Source organism: Paroedura picta, chromosome 4, assembly GCF_049243985.1.
Source record: "Paroedura picta isolate Pp20150507F chromosome 4, Ppicta_v3.0, whole genome shotgun sequence".
NCBI classification, from domain to species: Eukaryota; Metazoa; Chordata; class Lepidosauria; order Squamata; family Gekkonidae; genus Paroedura; species Paroedura picta.
In genome coordinates, this window is record NC_135372.1 from 74255591 (window position 1) to 74275045 (window position 19455).

At 41.8% G+C, this 19455-nt stretch overlaps 1 protein-coding gene across 6 annotated transcripts in view; it reads right to left on the bottom strand.

Moving 5' to 3' along the window:
* DNAJC6 (DnaJ heat shock protein family (Hsp40) member C6) overlaps positions 1–18549 on the bottom strand; it is a 74983-nt gene extending 56434 nt beyond the window's left edge. For 2 of the 6 annotated variants that reach the window (XM_077333444.1, XM_077333441.1), the window contains exons 1-2: positions 11930–11945; positions 2718–2895 (exon numbers count right to left, since the gene is read on the bottom strand). In XM_077333444.1, the coding sequence (XP_077189559.1) occupies positions 2718–2730 (13 nt within the window). In that variant the 5' untranslated portion in view covers positions 2731–2895; positions 11930–11945. Of the gene's footprint in view, positions 1–2717; positions 3145–11929; positions 11947–18079 lie in introns of those variants that run through there. The other 4 variants (XM_077333447.1, XM_077333442.1, XM_077333446.1 and 1 more) reach the window with 4 other exon arrangements.
* Positions 18550–19455: the final 906 nt, after the last annotated feature.

Sequence of the window (19455 nt, forward strand, 5' to 3'; positions counted from 1 at the left end):
ATAGCCATATTATGTGCTGCTCTGGAAATTAATACACAAATTTCTGACTTTCTATAATCTATCATATCTTTCCTCATTTAATCTAATACAGGTAAAGTGGATGAACCCCCCATTTGATCTAGAAGCAAATTAAAGTTTTATCCACTAGACAAACCACAACATCTTTGAATCCTGTTCTAATCAGTAACTTACAGAAAAACTCTAGCCTTCTTGAAGATTTTCTTCTTAGCTTTATTTAAAGGAACACAAAATAAAAAGTAGATTTGTGATTCTTTAAGACTTCCAATAAATCAATGCTACAATAAATCTATTAGCCTGTGGTGGTGATGGAACATGTAGTCAAGTTGCAGTCATCATATAGGGATCCCTTCAGGTTTCAAGGCAAGAGATGTTCAGAGGTGGTTAGCCATTGCCTGCCTCTGCATAATGACCCTGAACTTCCTGGGCGGTCTTTTATCCAATCACTAACCATGGACAAACCCTGCTATGCTTCTGGGATCTAATGAGAGCAGGCTAGCCTGAGACATCTAAGTCTGATCATGTTAGCCTGTAGGAGGATGCAAGACTTTTTGGTTTTACTGCAACAGCTTAGCACCTCAGGGATTTCTAAAAAAGACAGGAACTTTCCCCCTTCCTTTTATCACTAGGCTTTGAAAAGCATTCTATAGCAATGGGGATGCTTTCATTCAAGAGCCCCATTTCCTCTGCAAGACCCATATAGAAACTGCTGAGGTCATAAGCCATACACAGATACACAGAAGTAACATGAGATCTAGGTCCCTACTAGAAACATGCCCAAGACATTGACAGACAGATGCAGGTTGAAAAGCTGTATTGTTTCTTCACTCTCATTTGAAGCTTGAGATGACAAAATTAATTCAGTAGCATCAGTTCCATATAATATATTTCTGGTAAGGCCTTGGAGGAAGAGCATGTCTCATGGCTTAAGTGCCACGGTGGCTGTCCTACCTCTGAGTGCTGCCTCCTCCTCCAATCAGCTTGCCTGTCTGTCCAGCAGCCAGCCAATTGCCTTCCATCCGCCACCCCTGACCACCCCCTCCTCCTTCCACTTCCCTCTCAGGCTTGGAGGCTGCAGATCCCTGCTGCGTGAGAGCTGCCCCTGCTGGTGAGTTCCATTACAGCTGCCTGCAGCCTTTCCAGGTCCTAGGGAGAGGGAGAGGACATCCAAAGAGTTCTTCCACCCCACTCCAATCAAGTGCCTGTTGTATTCTTGAATGCAACGGGTTTAGCCCCTAGTTATATTATAAACAATTTCCCAAATGCACTAGAGTTTGGATTATTTTGTGCAAAGATAACCAATCCCTCCCCACCCCCTGGCCAATAAACCATTTATCATGAGCAGCTCTTTGTTTTGCCTCAAGAAAGCGTTTTCAAAGGAAAAACCAATTGAGTAGTTGAAAACTATCATACTGACAGATATGCCTTGGGATTCAACTTCTCCCCCTCGCTAGAAGAACATTTAAAAAATGCAGTGGCAGCACATCACTGTCTGGAGAATGCTTATGCATCAAAAAATAAGCTCTTGAGTGGGAAAGGAAGTCAACATCAGAAGTGCAGCCATTGACAAAATTCATTGCTAGCCTCACTGGCATTATTTTTTTAAAAGCATGCCTCTATATCATCTTCGTAAAATAATAGATAATCCAACAGTAACAATTTTCTGGAATCCAAGCCAATTTGAAACCGGACCTCTGAAGAAGTGAATGGCTTCTCATTACCAATCCTGTGACCCATCTGACTCTCCGATTGGGTGGTGTAGCAAAAAACAAAACAAAACAGAAAACCTCAATGCATGCAGCATATCAATCTAATTCCACTGGACCTGTTTATCAGGACTTTCCTGAAATGAAGTCTCTAAGTCACATGCATTGCTTTCTAGGAATAAAAAAAAAACTCTGCAGTGGAACCTCTAAGCAGAGTTACACTCTTCTAAGGTCACTGACTTCAATGGACTTAGAAGGGTGTAACTCTGCTTAGAACTGCACAGTAACTTGATACAAATTAAGTAGAGCTTTTGAATAGCTTCTTTTTATGCACTTTAATATTTCAATTCTACAGATCCATATTGGAAAGAAGTGGGCAGGATGCACCTGCCTTCACAGAACACCAAGTAACTCTGGGGCCAGACTGATCAGGATAGCACAGGAGCCTCCATTTACAAGACAAAGCAGTACTGTCAAGAAATTCCATTTTTCCAGGCATAGTTTTTACCACTATGTGTTTGCCCCACTGAGATAACTCTTTCCAAAGAACCCTAAGGCACCACCTCATAAGATTCCTTGGCCAACAACCAGCGACCTTTTAGAGAAGACTTTTTATTGTCAGTATTCACACTAGTTTCTGACATCAGCAAGTGCGATAAGGATCCTCTTTCCATCGCACTCCCTTCCAGGCAACCCGAGAACAATACCCTGGCCTCCGCAGGCCCTCCGTGTCTCTCGTCCCCCCTTTCCTCATGCATTAACAGCCAACAGCGACAGCGAGGTCGTTCTTCTCCTTGGGTGGCCTGAAGAGCTGGTTAAAATTGCAGCACTTCGGCCGTCTAAGGTTTCTCCTCCTTCGGCTCGGCTGGATCCTGTCCAGCTCCGCACAGTCCACGCCCGGGCCTGGCGGAGCTGGCTGGAAGAGGAAGGTGGGGCTGGCCCCCGATCGCCCCCGCCTCTCGCGCGCAGGGCCCAAGAAGTTCACCCCGCTACCTGAGCTGTCCATGGTGCTGCAGTCGAGCGGCTGGTGCTGCTGCTGTCGCACTGGGCTTCTCGCTGCCGTCGCCGCCGCCGCGACCACCGCCGGGATCACCCCTTGTTTGCTGAGGCTGAGGCCGCCGCCGCCGGTTCCCTCCCGGCTGCCGCAGAAGTCACCGTTGCTGTCCACCAGCTGCAAAGATTCATAGCCATCATTGTTGGTCTTTTTCCGGTAGCTCCCGAGGAGGCTCATGGGCGAGCCAGAGAGAGGGACAGAGCGAGCCTCCGCTTGACAGACCTGGGGGCGCGGGAGGGAGGAGGGGGATCACCGGTGCATAACCTTCCCCGAGTGGCGGAGGCGGCGGCGGCCACGCACCCAGAGAGGGGCCCAGCCCCAGCCCCAGCCCCAGCAGGGCCTTGTTTGCTGGCTGGGTGTGTGCGGCGCTCACTCCGCCCCCTCGCCTCCCGACGCCGCCTCTCCGCCGGGCAGCCATTGGAGCAGCCCTGGCAAGTCACGCCCCGGTCGTGGCCACACTCCAGAGCCGGGTCTTTTCGGCCGAGCAAGCCGGGAGGCGACTTGGCTGAGCTTTCCCACCCCTTGGCTTTCCCACCCTTCGGCATGGAAAGGAGCGGTGGCCGGGAACAATGGGCCGTCACCAGGCGGGAAAGAGGCCATTAAGTGGGCACGCCATCAGAGGACTCTTCCCCACCCCACTCTTCCAACATAACTCATCTGAGAGAACGGGCGTTTTGAAAGGGCTTGATCTGGGGGGCTTCAGATTCCAGAGCCCAACAGAAGAAATGCGGCACTTATAGCACCGTGAATAGAACAGGCACCAATAACATAATGATTTCAATAGACTGGATGTTAGTCCTTGTAACAGCAGACATCATATTAATTAAAAAGCTGAACTTTTTCTAACTCCCATCACATACACAGGTTTCCACACACACCCCTTCCAGAGCAAATCTAACCTCTGAGTCGCCCCATATATACATTTTTATATCTTGTATGTTCCATGTTTTTGTCTAGTTCTCTCATTTAGGAAAAGCCAATTTGTTTTTTTACACAAAAGGAGAGCATGAAGAAGGGGAACCCTTTATGCCACACTTCTGATTTGTAATCAAGAAACTGAAATTTAAATCAAGAGCAAAGTTGACTGGGATGTCAACAGATGCCAAACAGATTCAGAAAATAAGATTGTAAAGCAACAGAATCAGGGAAGCTGTGAGTACTACCATGTATGAGCCCACACATCATTTACAGAGAAGCAAGTCCCATTGGATTCCATATTTAGACCCCGTGTAAACTCAAGCCTTTATTTTGACAAGGATGCTGTTAGTCCAGGAAACTGGAGGACAAAGGACTACACATGAAGTCTGTTTAGAATGGGATTGCAGCTCAGATTCCAAGCTACTCTTGGAGGTCCAGATATCAGTGGTAGCTGCAAGCCTAAGAACACTCACTCACCTATGGTATGAAAATGTCTATTTTCTTCCATACAAACCATTTAATCAGGTCACAGTGGGCCCCTAGTTCCCCACCTTATATCATTCTGATCTTCTTACTATACCCTACTTTTTTCTCAAGTGGAGGGAGACCTAAGGTAGCTTACAACATAGCCCCCTTCTCCATTTTATCCTCACACTAACCCTGTGAGGTACATCAGCCTAAGAATATGTGACTAGCCCAAGGTCACCCAGCAAGCTTCCATGGCAGAGTGGGGATTCAAATCCAGGTCTCCATTTTGACAGAAGTCCTACAGAATAAACAGATAAGGAAAACTACAAAAAAGGACACTTTTCTTTCTTTTATGAATATATTTATTGTATTGCCATTGGATAGGTCTGGTTCGCTCTGTTTGGTTTAATTATTAGATCGTCCTTCATAGAATCAGCCTGTCCATCAGATGGCTATCTACCCTCTGTTTAAAAATTTCCAAAGATGGAGAACCCACCACCTCCCAAGGAAGCCTGTTCCACTGAGAAACCACTCTGTCAGGAACTTTTTCCAGATATTTAGATGGAATTTCTTTTGAATTAATTTCATTCCATTGGTTCTGGTCAGTCCCTCCAGGCCAAGAGAGAACAACTCTGCTCCATCCTCTACATGGCAGCCTTTTAAATACATGAAGACAGTTATCAGATCCCCTCTCAGTCATCTCCTCTCCAGGCTAAACAGACCAAGCTCCCCCAACCTTTCTTCATACGTCTTGGTCTCTAAACCCCTCACCATCTTTGTTGCCCTCCTCAGGACACACTCCAGTTTGTCTAACATCCCTCTTCAACTGGGGTGCCCAGTTGGTTGCATGTGGTCACCCAGTTGGTTGCATGTGGGGGAACACAGAATTAAACCCAGCTCGCCAGATTAGAAGTCCGCACTCCTAACCACTACACCAAGCTGGCTCTAATAAGGCCATTTGTCCAAGGATACTATGATGAGGGAAATGGAGGAGCAGAAGTCTGGGGGCCAAATTCAGCTGGAGGGCCCCTGTAGCCAGCATAATGTTGTATTCATAGAATGCATTTTTTAAAAATTCCTTTGCTGTTTTGACTGCATCTGCTACAGGTGCAGGGAAAGCAGAGCGCAATAAAGAGCAGTATATAGGTCTGCTGGTTGGGCCTTTCTGCAAAGTTTACTAGGAAGCTGAGGGAAAACCTTGTTTCTCAGATCCTCCTAAACCCATCAGCTAAGCCAGCATTGGAGCAAAGCAAGACAAGCCAGGACAAGCTACAATCATTGCCAGGACGTAGCCTCCTAACAATGTGATTATTATTAGAAGTCTATGGTTTCTCTCTTCCTTTAGTTTCACCCAACGCCTGCACAGCCAGATCTTGTAAAGGGGCAGCCCTGTTAATGTGTGGTAGCAGAAGTTTTTTTTAACTTGAATTGTCTTTTCCTGCATTTCTCTAACTATTTCACACACTTTTTTTCCTCCTTCATTTTGCTGTCTTTCTTTCATGTTCTGCCATGCTCCATCTCCATTTCTAATTTTTCTCCACATCCATTATCTCAACTTTTTCTCATCTGTCCTGGTTGACAATTTAGAATGTATTTTATAGTAAGGTTAATGGCTATTATAATTTTTCTCAACTAGAAGATATTGAGATAGAACAGCACCCTAATAACATAAATTGGGAGCAAGGATATTCTATCAGTAAAGTGTGGGAACTTGTATAATAATCATCTTTCAATTACTTCACACAAGTGGAGATTCCACCTACATAGCACAGATATAACCAGTTACTTCTTAAGACAGTTGCTTTTATAACATTGGACTGATTACTGAAGATGCCAACAACAAGCCATGAAATGTCTAAAGAGATAAGTTTTTATCACATCTTACAAGCACAAAAGTTTTAATTATTGTTATTTAATAGTAGTATAGCAGCAGACTGAGCCAGCTTGGTGTGGTCGTTAAGAGCAGCAGCTTTTAATCCATAATCCAGGGCCTAGTCTGCACATACAGGATAATGCACTTTCAATGTGCTTTGGCAGCTGGATTTTCCTGTGCAGAACAGGAAAATCTACTTCTAAAGTGCATTGAAAGTGCATTATCTATTGTGTGCAGACTAGGCCCAGGTTTGATTCCCCCACTCCTCCACATGCAGCCAGCTGGGTGACCTTGAGCAAGTCACTGTCCTGTTAGTGCTGTTCTCACGGAGCAGTCTTGTCAGAGCTCTCCCAGCTTGTCTCTTGTGGGAAGAGGAAGGTGACTGTAAAGCGCTTCAGGACTCCCAGTAGTGAAAAGCGGGGGTATAAAAACCAACTTCTTATTGTTAATATTATGAACAGAAGGGGGGAATTCATATTACCTCATGATCTACCCAAGTACTAATTGGATGCTTTTCCACAGCCTTTACATCCATGATAATAAATGTTAATCTGCCTTATTGCTAACACACAAGGAACAGAAGTTAGACCAGTGGTTCTCAACCTGGGGGTCAGGACCCCTTTGGGGGTCGAATGACCATGTCACAGGGGTCACGGCAGGGCAAGCAGCTTGGCTGAGGTAGATTAAGATTGAGTGTTCATCTGTCTGGAGCAGCGGAAAAGAGTGAGATCGGCACAGTGGGACAAGAGGCAGAACCAAACTGAGAAACCCTGGGGGAAAAACAATTTAAATACAATCATGAACAATGGATCTTCATGCCATTGGTCAGTTTCAGTTTAATTTCTGTGAAAGAACACTTACGTAATTTTATGGCTGGGGGTCACCACAGCATGAGGAACTGTATTAAAGGGTCGCAGCATTAGGAAGCTTGAGAACCACTGAGTTAGAACTTATTATTTTATTTTTATTCCACCTTTCTCCCCAAGGGGGACCCAAAGCAGCTTAGATCACTCTCCTCCCCTCTGTTTTATCCTCACAACAATCCTATGAGGTAGAGTAGGCTGAGAGGGTATAACTGGCCCAAAGTCACCCAGCAATTGCATGACAGAGTGGAAATTCAAACGTGGATCTCCTATATCCTAGCGTTAACCACAACACCTTAACCACAACACAGACTTAACTTTTATTACAAATAGCATGGAGGTGTCTGAATATAGCCTGACCAGTATATTCTGATTCCTTTCCTTTTTGGTCCCATAATTCTCATCAGCATCCCAAAGCTGGTAGCCAGTGGTGAGATTCCTAGTTTTATTTTCTGATGAGTTATCCTTGCCACAAACAGATGGACGTGTGGCTCCTTTTATTATTATAGATACATGGCCACAGTAAGCCGGGTGATTTATTTTGTTATGATGATATTTGATTGGCATCAGGATCATATGGGGGGCCCAGATGTAATCTTTGCCCAAAGTGACTCTCAGACCTGCCTTTACCTACCTGTCTGGCTTGCATGGCTCACCATTGCTTCATAGCATAAAGCTGTCTTTCCCTTATTGGGGATTCTTCCAAGCCCTTTCAAGTAATTTAAGTCTACCTGTCACTCTGTGAATGTGTTTCATTTCATGCAATCTGTATTAAATAGAGCAGGAAGGAAATCAATATGTTCTCCAACAAATCTTTGTCAGAACAATTTATGTTATTTTAGTCATCGCCCCCCCCCCCCAAATGTGACTGCAATAGTCTAACAATGTGTTTTCCAGGAAAGGAGGGGAGGGATTTTCATGAGTGCTTGCATTGCAGAGTTGCTTTTCAAAGAATTGCCAATGACAAATTATACTCCATTTCTAAAGACAAATATATCATTAATGAAAATAGTATGCAAAATGTGAAAGTGATATTTGTCAAGATCCAAGTTAACTGAGTGAATATTGTATCATCTGGGTATTTGTGTCTGTTAGGTTCTCACTATATTTTTTTCTGTGAATATCTATGCTATTCTAAGAGCATTTTATGGGCAGTGAGCTGAGCCCTGTTGCATAAACCTGAGTTGGATTCTCAGACATCCTGTTTATGATTGCTCTCTCTTGTCAGGAATGGATATACACTTTAACTAAACTAAAAGTGTTCACATTTCTTCTCCAAAGCCAGAGGTAAATAAGACTGCTCTATCCACAGAATTAGGAGGGTCTATCTGTCTGATAGTAAAAGGGAATTAACAGAAACGGTAGGAATGATAGGAATAAACGGAACTGATCAATTTAATTTGCCATAGGTCAATTTTTGGTTCTGTGGTGCATCAGTGTTTTCATCCAGTATTCAAAAGCCCTATTTATGCTTGGTAGGTAAGTAGTCCTGTTTCATGCTTATTATGAACTCATATTTCATATTCCTAAAATAAGGAATCCCAGAATCCAACTACTCTGAAATGTTCTCTGAATTGTCAGCATATTAAACAGATTATATTAATGCACTTGATTTTCCTCAAACCCCTTTTCCATAGCAAGAAACCCCCCAATAACTTGCTTTTTTAGACATGGCATTGAATTTTGTAGCACTTAAAAAAAAACAGTGCATTTATTATGACATGGAAATGCACACACTGCAATAATACATTTCTTAGTCTTGAAAAGTGTCATTCACATATTCTACAACTGTTTCCAAGTTAGATGCATTCAGTTGCTGTGTGGCAAATATTTCAGTCTCATTCATCTGTTTTGCTGGCTTCAGAAGCACTGGAGCATGAGAAGCATGACCAGATATGCAGTTTCTGCATGTTTCATACTTATGATGCAAACAGCATTATTTATTTGCCGGTTAATAAAATAGCCTGCTCTCCCTAGGCCCCACCCCCAAATCTCCAGGAATTTCCCAACCCAGAGTTGGCAGTCCAGCCCACAGTTCAGGCTCTGTAATTTTCACTAAGGCAATTGCAAGGAAAAAAACAGCATCATAGAATCATAGAGTTGGAAGGGCCATACAGGCCATCTAGTCCAACCCCCTGCTCAAGGCAGGATCAGCCCAAAGCATCCTAAAGCATCCAAGAAAAGTGTGTATCCAACCTTTGCTTGAAGACTGCCAGTGGGGGGAGCTCACCACCTCCTTAGGCAGCCTATTCCACTGCTGAACTACTCTGACTGTGACAATTTTTTTCCTGATTTCTAGCCTATATCGTTGTACTTGTAGTTTAAACCCATTACTGCGCGTCATTTCCTCTGCAGCCAACGGAAACAGCATCCTGCCCTCTAATAACATCATTTCATGGGGTTGGGGTACAAAGGGGGTTATGCCTTTTACGTCCTTCAGTTTTGTCTCTTATTATCTCAATTCAGTTTTATATGAATTTTGGAAATTATACTCTAATCCAGTGGTCCCCAACCTTTTTCCGGCTGGGGACCGGCAAGGCAAGTGCCCCGCCCGCGCAGCGCGCATGCGCGGCCAGGCCACGCCTGCGCACATGCATTATGCGCGGCTGAAATAGCGCATGCGTGGCACTTTCGCGCATGCACGAAAGCGCTGCGCATGTGCGATTTCGGCCGTGCATGGTGCACGTGCACATGTGCGATGCGCGACGCGGCCCTGATTCCCTCTCCCCCCTCCCGCAGTAAGGAGCTTCCCAGGCCGCAAGCTTGCGGCCCGGGGAAGTTTTTTACTGCGGGGGGGGGCGGGGAGAGGGAACCGTGGGCCGGCGCCCTGGCCTTCGTGGCCCGGCACCAGGCCGCGGACCGCAGGTTGAGGACCACTGCTCTAATCCATTGTACTCGAGGCTCATTATAGTCCCTTTATTAGGACTAATTCAGAGTAAATTGGAGTAAAAGGGATATAAATTGCAGTTTAATCTAAAAACATTGCTATCTACAATTAATGTTCAGCACATTCTTTGAATCTACTTTTAATTAAATAAGCCACCATTGAACAGGAGAAAAACTGGATATATATATTTATTTACTTTATTTATAGTCCAGCTGTCTCACTGAGAAGACAGATTACAGGACATAGAACAGGGGATAAAATAAATAGAAAGCTTAAGAGACCTTATTGCATGTTGACTCTTACAGAATTCACTGAGACTTATGCCAATAGGGCTGAGCCACTGTGGTACAGTGCTGTGAGACCCAGGTTCAAATCCCCACTGTGCCCAGAAGCTCTGAGTAACTTTGGGCCAGTCTAATACTCTCAGCCTAATCTAATTCACAGGATGCTGAGAGGAAAAAATGGAGGTGAGGAGAACAATGTAAGCACTTCAGGTCTCCGTTAGGGATAAAGACTGAGTATAAATGAAGTAAATAAGTTAAAGATTTGATCCTTAAATCCCATTGAATTTGGTGCAATCTACTTCCTAGTAAAATTGCTTAAGATCACCTTGCAGGAATACTTTTATTTAAAGACAGTTTAACATTAAAAAGAAAAAACCTGCATTGCATTTAATAGCCTGTCTTTTATCATTGTAAGGTATACCAAGGTGGTATACCTGGGAAGAGGTAGTGGCCAGAACTTTGTTCTAAGTGCCAAATTTTTGTCCCTTGAAAATGATTGGTCTAAGGTATATATTCCATCTTAAGAAACTTTCAAATCATGATACCCAATCGAAATGGAGTGTCTCATTATTAGTGCTTCAACACTACAAAAATGCAGCAGAACCAAAAGGTGTTGCGTGACCAATTCAAATGGCCAAAGTGCTGTATGCAAGATGGTGGTTTATAAATAAAGTGATAGACTCCGTTTAGGGTTGCCAGGTCCCCCTGGCCAATGGTGCGGATTCAAAAGACATTAAGCCTTCTAAAATATGTGTAATTAAATTAAAAAAATAAATACCACAGCCAAGAAAATTTTCTCAGGTAAAAATATTAGATTAATGTAGATAAAGTAGATAAACACATGCCTGCACACATGGCTGCTAGAAACAGTCCTGAAGAATAAAGTTCAAGAAGTGTCCACTCATAATAATTCTTAATAAAGCATCACTCTTCAGCTAGTTTTCCTAACATAATACATGTTATAGTGCTTGTTATCCTCAGTCATAGAAACCACTCCTATTGTTGTTTACCTGATGTTATGAATTGTGCTGTCCTATCCCTATGTTCTGTGTAAACTGCCCTGAGCCACAAGGGAGGGTAGTATAGAAATATAATTAATTAAATGAACAGTGCTCAAACCTTAAAGCCATCCCATTACTTCAGCTGTGCTATTCTAGATTATGCTGTGCTTGAGGACTGTAGCTGCACATCTACAAATATTTGGCAGCACCGCAGTATCTCCAAGGACTGTGGAAGAGACGGTCGTCTGCTTTAGAATCCTGGCAGGCAGATTTCTGCTGTGATCCCTCCCATTAGAAGAGCTTCTGTTTACCACTCTATAGCAAACCTTAGACCACCATCAGTTGCTTTTGGTATTAAAATTGCCAGTTCTTGCTGCATGAAAAATCCAATCAAAATACCGCATTTATATTAAAAAAAGAGAATTGCAAAGTCATCTTGTAACTTTTTTTACCACCCCAAACATTAACAGCATCTTTCTGCTCATGCAGAGGATAATGATAAAGCAACATGAGATTTAAAATGTGACTTTGTGTACTTTTTAATATATTGTTCCAATTTTTGGCCCACTCACAAGAATAAGAACAGATTAACAGTGCAATCCTAAATAGACTAACTTCAATGGATTTAGAAGGGTGTAACTCTGCTTAGAATAGGGCTGTAAGGCTTTAGAAAGCATCTTCTTCAACATTTTTTTAGAGCTGAAACTTTTGTCACCTGGATAAAGCATTGTTTCCCTCTCCTGTGAACACTTATAAAACCAACATACATAGGCATGCAAAACAACCAACAGGAATGTTAAACATTATTTCAATCATTCACAGATACTTGCCCAAGCAAAACTGCTGACATATATCACCTGTGGTAAAGAGATTGCTTTATCATTAACATTCCTATAAGAAAGCTCTTGATTCTGACCCTTAGAGTATCCTGTTAAGTCCTGCTGCATCAGAATAACTTGCATTAGTACATTTTATTAAGAATCCCCCCAAAATGAATTCTACTATAAGAACCAAACCTTCACACTTTTATGGATATTCTTGCTTAGGGGCAGGTGATGAAAGAAAGAAGTAACCCACAAATCACTTAAAGCAGCATAGTTAAGTATATAGCAATCCTAAACGCACTTACTTAAACACCTTCCGTTGAGTAATCGCTTGAGCTATGTATGTTTACTCAGAAACATGTGCTATTCAGTTTCATGAGGTTTACTTCCTAGAAAGTTTAGGACTGCAGTCTTACTGGCCTTTCAGCTCAGAAGTAGAACTTATTGAGTTCAAGTGTATATCACGAGTAAGTATGCATAAGGCCACTGTGAGCTGCCTTGCAGCTCAAGCCTTGGACTGGGCTGGTAGTGGCATCTTCAAATGTGCCAAACATATTATCACTTTAAAAAAATCCATAAAGCCAAGATATTGATTTGCCTAATGCCACCCAGTGATCTCACAATAGGAACAAGGTTTAGATCTTCTTTGCCACCATGCTCCATCAGTTCATAAGGCATTCAGTGATTTGTAAAATGAGATTACTGGCCAAAATGCATAAAATTTTTAAGGTATTTTATGGATTTGAGTTTCTCTAAGTCAAGGAGAGTCATAATTGAAGTACACATTTCCAGAGCCCTCTGAGCAACAACCTTGGCAAGAAATACACCAGTGTGCGCACCATCCTAAAACTACTTATCCCAGAAATAAACTAAGATCAAGCAGTTTATGGACTAGAGACTCTATGCAGATCATATAGCAACTGGCTCAAACCATTAATGGCAATATTTAACATGATTCTGCACTTTCAGTAATCAAATTGCTTCTCATAGTTTTGTTTGATGGACTGCTTACAACAACCCAGTAAAAGCAGACCAGCCTTATTATCCCCATATTGCAGAGGGAGAAGTGAGACTGTAAGAAAGAATGCACCACCTAAGGCTTCCTGGTGAGTTTTTGGCAGCTAGGATCTAGCTGGGGGACCTCTGACACTCTCTTCAAGAAAGAGTTGTTGCAGCTCAAAGAACCTTTAGCATTTGGATGTCCAGATGCTATAGGGCAGCAGGAATCCTATAGCTTTAACAGTTGTCTAGAAGAAAGACCTTCAGCAGGTGAGACTTTTAAATGTGTGATGAGCTTTCTTCTACTCAACTGCTTAAAGGCACAAGAGTATTTTATATCTATGTATCATCTAGCCTCTTGTGGCGCAGAGTGATAAGGCAGCAGACATGCAGTCTGAAAACTCTGCCCATGAGGCTGGGAGTTCGATCCCAGCAGTCGGCTCAAGGTTGACTCAGCCTTCCATCCTTCTGAAGTCGGTAAAATGAGGACCCAGCTTGCTGGGGGGTAAACGGTAATGACTGGGGAAGGCACTGGCAAACCACCCTGTATTGAGTCTGCCATGAAAACACTGGAGGGTGTCACCCCAAAGGTCAGACATGACTTGGTGCTTGCACAGGGGATACCTTTACCTTTATCATCTATCTGTTTATTTATCTATGGTCAGCTTTTGTAATACTAACCACTTGAAATGTCCTTGGAGGACTAAGAAATCTGTCCTAGCATGCACATTTTAGAACAACAGATTGTTAACTGAGTGTATTCAGCCTGCAGGTGTGAATAATTTTAATAACAAGCTGGAAATCTGACCCTAACCCCAAATCTGCCTTTACATCTTTTCTTCCCAACTGCAGGGGGGAAAGAATGGCAGATAGAACATGTTGCTGGGTTACCAGATGCAGAGCTCCTGTATCTTTAATAGATGTCACAGAAGCAGAAACTTCAGCAGGTACAGCAGGTATAAGAAAAGTTGTGCTAGCTAAAATTCTCTTTTAATACACCCGGTAAAGTTGTTATCCTTCATCAGTGATTGCTCTATTTGTATCAGCAAACCTTGTTGGGAGAAACATCATTATTGCTTCCTCCTTCTATGCAAGGAAGAAAACATTTTCAGCACCTACAATTGATTATGGCTACATGTTCCTATAACAAACAGTTCACAATGGCAGTACACACTGTACTATGCCATGCATAGTAACACAGTTAATGTCTTGGTAGACTTAGTTTAGGAAGGGACTGTGGCTTAGTGACAAAGCATCTGCTTGGAATGCAAAAGGTCACAGGTTCAAACCCTGGCATCTCCAGTTAAAAGATGTGCCAAGCTATGTGGAAGACCTTTGCTTAGACCCTAGAGAGCCGCTGCCAGTCTGAGTAGACAATACTGACTTGGATAGATCAAGGGTCTGATTCAATATATGGTAGTTTCATGTGATTTCATGGGAGATCTCCAGGCCTCACCCAGAGGCTGGCAGCTTTATGCAACATATAGGCTAAAACAAATGCTAGCTGACTATAACTGGTGAAAAGACAGAACACTAAAGCATGAGGAAATCCACGTAGAAGCCAAACTGCTTTTCTCTGATTTTAAGGAGTCAAATAGAAAGCAAAAATTGGATGGGGTGTGTTAAAAGGGGGGACCATGTTGGAAATAAGTATTGGTATGAAAAAGAACTCCAGCAGACTCGAGGGGGGGGGGGGAGCCTGATTCTGGGTGGTGCTCATTTATATTGTATCTGCAATCCAGAGGAGCCTGGTACAATCATCTCTCCCCGCAAACAAACCTGAATCTCTTCTTAGAGAGTGGTTCTTAGCGGCTGCTCCCACAAAATTCCCACTTGGTTCATTTAAACTTTGAAATGACTTCAGGAAGTTACGTGGAGATTTAGTGTGAGAATGCTTTAAATGGACTCTCAAACAGGAATACTGTTTATGCACCAATGGTAGCAACTAACTTTTTTTAAAAAAGCTTCTGCCCAGTCCTCAAATGATTTTGTAAACCAGGGAGATTTACTGGGTGAAGCATGAACCATCCTACAAGAAATATTTTATGCACATGGATGGGTATGTCTATGTGACTCTCCAGTTTCCAGTTTAGAAGGTACTCACAGATGTTACCAAGCTTATTCTGATCACTATCTACCATTTCTCCTTTTGGCCTCTGTCATGTTTTGTACTCATCTTGTTGCGGAAGGGAAATCATGTTGAATGGAGCCCTGTTTTACACACTTTTACACTGAGGCAAAAAGAAAATGAAAGATTCTTCTTAAGTTTCTTTGTAACAGATTGATAAAGGATATGAGGGCCAGAAAATGGAAAACACAAGAACTACCTTCAATAGAGGACTGGTTAAGTAAAGTGATAGACCTTGCCAAGTTGGCTAAATTGACATTGGTAGTCAAGGGAAAAACAGAAGAGGTATTCTAAAAACAATGGGACCCTTAACCTGAATTACCTAAGAAGATAATTTAAAAGGGGATATTTTTATGGTGGAGATTAATAGAAAAGATAAACATAGAGTACAAACCTTTGTATCTTTATTAACTTAATCTATTTTAAACTGTTCTATCTTTATTTTTATTTGTTGAAATATATATATATATATATAGAAAAAGAAAAAGGAAAAGGAAAAGGAAAAAGAGGTAAGGACAAGGGTCTCCCATTCAGAGCCATTCCACCTGGTGATTTTCTATATTTCTCTTTTTAAAGCCAATGAAAATGAATGGAGTGTGTTGTATACAAAGAAGACACAATAAGCATGGGCTTTTTGCTCCTGTCTGCAGTGGGCAGTCTGTTAATACAGAGCACATTTCCCTGCAGATGCCATTAGGGAGATACAATTAAATTGTTTTAAAGACCTTATCTTTAAAACATAAAGATAGCATTTTTCCATTCAAATAGTTAATGCCAAAGTAAAATATTCTGGCGAAAATACTCAAGATGGGGTTGGTAACACTACAGGTGAGTGAATGATATGCAATGGAGCAGGGTGATCTAGTATGACTTGGGAACAACTGCTTAATACTCCAAACAGAGTATTAAGGCCAGAATATGTATTCAGCAGAAGTGATTGTAAATAATTCCCAGGTTATCACTTGAAACTACAGGCAAGAAATTGCATGAGTACTCCTCTAGCTGTTAAAAGTCATGGAATATAAAAATTAATGTACCATGGTTAAAGGGCTCAGAATCTAGCATTCTACCTGGAATGGGCAAGGATAGCTGGTTTTGTGGAGCATCATTCAAACACGCTATTCCTGGCCACAACCTGAGGTGGTACAGTCCAAGAGAGACTTTACAATTTGATTCTGCTGAATGTGCAGGCTGGGTCCCAGAATATTCATCTATTCATTGGCCAGATTACTGTTCTGTTATGCCAGCTACACAGGCTTAAATTATGAGTATTTAAAAAACAAAAAACAAATATATGCTGTAGGCAGCCACTATGGAACTGGCTAGCTTGTTGAAATTATTTGCATATGGCTGGTTTGTCATTAACCACAAATAAGGATGATAGCCTCCAGGTGGGACCTGAAGATTCCCTGGAATTACAGTTCATCTCCAGTTAACGGAAATGAGTTACCCTGCAGAAGATGGACTGTATGGCATTATAGCCCAGTGAAGTCCCTCCCCTCCCAAAACCCTGCCTTTTGCAGGCTCCACCCCCAAAGAGCCCAGGTTTTTCTCAACCCAGAGATAGTACCCTAACCCCAAATCATCTCTACAGCAGTTCACTCAATTCACTCCCCTATAAAATTTAGCTATTTAATTTTAAAGGAGTACTAGATCAGAGTCCAAGAATAGATTTTGTTGAAAGATATGCATTTATTTTTAAAAGCCCAACTCCACAATAACTCAGCTCAGAAAAACAAGGGGTAGGCTTCAGGCCTAGGCCTTTACTCTACTCTTGAGGATTAATCTGCAGCATGGTAAAGCTGTACGTGCTACAGATTAGTTCAGCCTGCAATTAAATGAGAGTGCTTATACTACCACAGGCATGCAGTTGCTTTTTTAAAGAATTTCAAGGGCAAAACATGATTCCTCCTTAAAGGTTAAAGAGATAGGAAACTGCCACACGTATCAACTGTTAACATTTCTTGGATCAGAAAGAAACAGATGCTGTCACAGCTATCTAAATATAGCGTATCCCTGCATTGTCTCCAAGCTCCTATTGGTAGCATCTGTATTACACAAACAGATAGAAAAGGGTTTTCCTCAGAAATGAAGCTGTACTTGAGGAGACACATACAGCTCTCTCCCTCCAAAATGCATCTGAAGATGGAGGCCTTCCTCAACCCAAGTTCAGGATCAACGTTCCCTGGTCAACCCATCCCCTGTCAGGTCTACAAAATTTGTACAAATCAAAAGCTTTTTTTCTTGGGGGGGGGGATATTTAATTTAAAATATTCTATCTATAATGGAGACAACTTAGGAGATAACAGCTCCTCATCACATCAGCAACATTGGGACAAGCACACAGTTTAAGTGATGTCCCCTCACTCTCTTGGACAGTATTGACTTTGATATTTTAGATGTTTAATCACTAACAGTTTAACATAAATATGAAATGACATGTCCTTGGGATTTAGAAGTGGGCTTTCCCGCCAAAGGCAAAAAGGTATTTGATCATCTTGATACAGTAATGAAGGTCAGCTTGATGCATATTTCCTGAATGATCAGATGGTTTGATATGTTTCTCCCCCTTTCAAAAGGAAGGATTTTCATTACTACTGATCACACAAACATTTTAACTTGGAGCCATTTCATTATTCCTTGCTGACATTAATATCACCAGATAACACAACATTAAATATGTATTTTCACATTTGAAGCAAGTCTTGCTGTGCTAACAGGCACACAGCAAAGGACTGTTTTACCAGTCATACAGCAATGTATATTTAATTCACAGTTAAGAACTTGTTAATTCAACATCCTAATTTGTGCACTGAATAGCAAACACAAAACATTTTGATACCAAGAAGAGATTTCAGTGCACGGTCTATCCCTCAGCATATTATATAACTGCATTTATTTTTAAACAAGCCTTCTTTGCCTTCAAGATGCTCAATGCTAGGATGCAATTTTAAAATGGTTACTCAGCAAAACAGACTGCAAACAGTGCCCCAGATATTTATTAGACAACATATCCTTGTAAACACTGTACATGTTTCCAGGAATCAGTTCCTTACCTTTATTTTCAGATTCTTTCATTCTCTCCTTCCTCCCCCTGCTGCAGCTCAGCAGGAAAAAAACCAGCTGATTTCTGAAACGCTGACTTTTGATTTGTCATTCATAGCCAGTCATAGGTCACCAAGGCTACCTTCCTCAGACCGGGACACTGTTATTTGATAATGTATAGGAAAGGGTGTACAGCACTCCGTAACAGTTTAGATTACAGAAAATCAGAGGAAGGCTGAACATGTAAGTAGGCATATTTTACAAAATCTGGCATGGAATAGGATCTGGAGTCAAAAGGATTTCTTTCCATTCATTTCTGCAGTTAAAATAATTACTTATCTGCTGGGTATCTTAAAAAACAAATCCAGAGTCATTTGCTAATTTCAAGAAAAAAGGATGAAGGAAGGAAGCTAGAAGAAATTATTTGACTATCTTGCCGGCTTCTAACATGCTATCTGGAATCTGTGGTGTAGAATTATTTCATTTCCATTTTTAGGAATGACACTCCTCTTTCCAGATTATAATAAAATGCCACCTCCCCTACAGTGTGTTTGACATAGATTCACTAACATAAGAGAAGCAATATTAAAGGCATATTTCATCATAGACTACTCTACTGCATTTGCACTATAAACCCAATGTGGCTTTATCAGAAAGTGGTAGAGTATTCCTGCAGGTTATTTGCACAGAACTCGAAATGTTGAGTTTGAGGCACATTTGTGCCTACACCTATCAAAATTTATTAGCTGAGATGACTAAGTAGAGCCTTCATGTTCAGAAGCAGTGTACCCCTGAATACCAGCTGCTGAGGGATAAACAGAAGAGCCTTTGGAATTTGCTTGTGTGCTTTATGGACCAGGCGTACATTGGGTCTGGATCCTCCTTATGTCCATTCTTATTAAGCCATATTAAGATGTGAACTTATTAAGATGTGAATGATTGCACCAATTCCAGATTTGTCCTAGTGTATGTATTGGGAGGCAAATATAATCCTCACTTCACAAAAATGTTAAACAAATAATAGTATTCTGTGTTAAAAACACATATGCAGATATGGAAACTAACTCTTTTTCTTGTACCACCAATACATATATATAGGAATATATATATAGGAATAGGGATGGGCACAGGATTGAGACAAGATAGTTGCCTTAAGAGTTAGTTCTGTGCTCAAGACAATGAAGACATGGCCAAATCACTGCAGGGGCTGGTTTGCCCCAATTATTGAAGGCATTGGATGTTAATGGGCCAGAACCCAAACTGCTGGCAGCCAGGTCCAAGCCAAGCAATAGGTGCACCCTGTGTAGGAAAACAAAATACCTAGAATCAGCCAAGCTTAGTGGAATAAACTTTGAATCCCATTATGTAATATTTCTATCTTAATCTG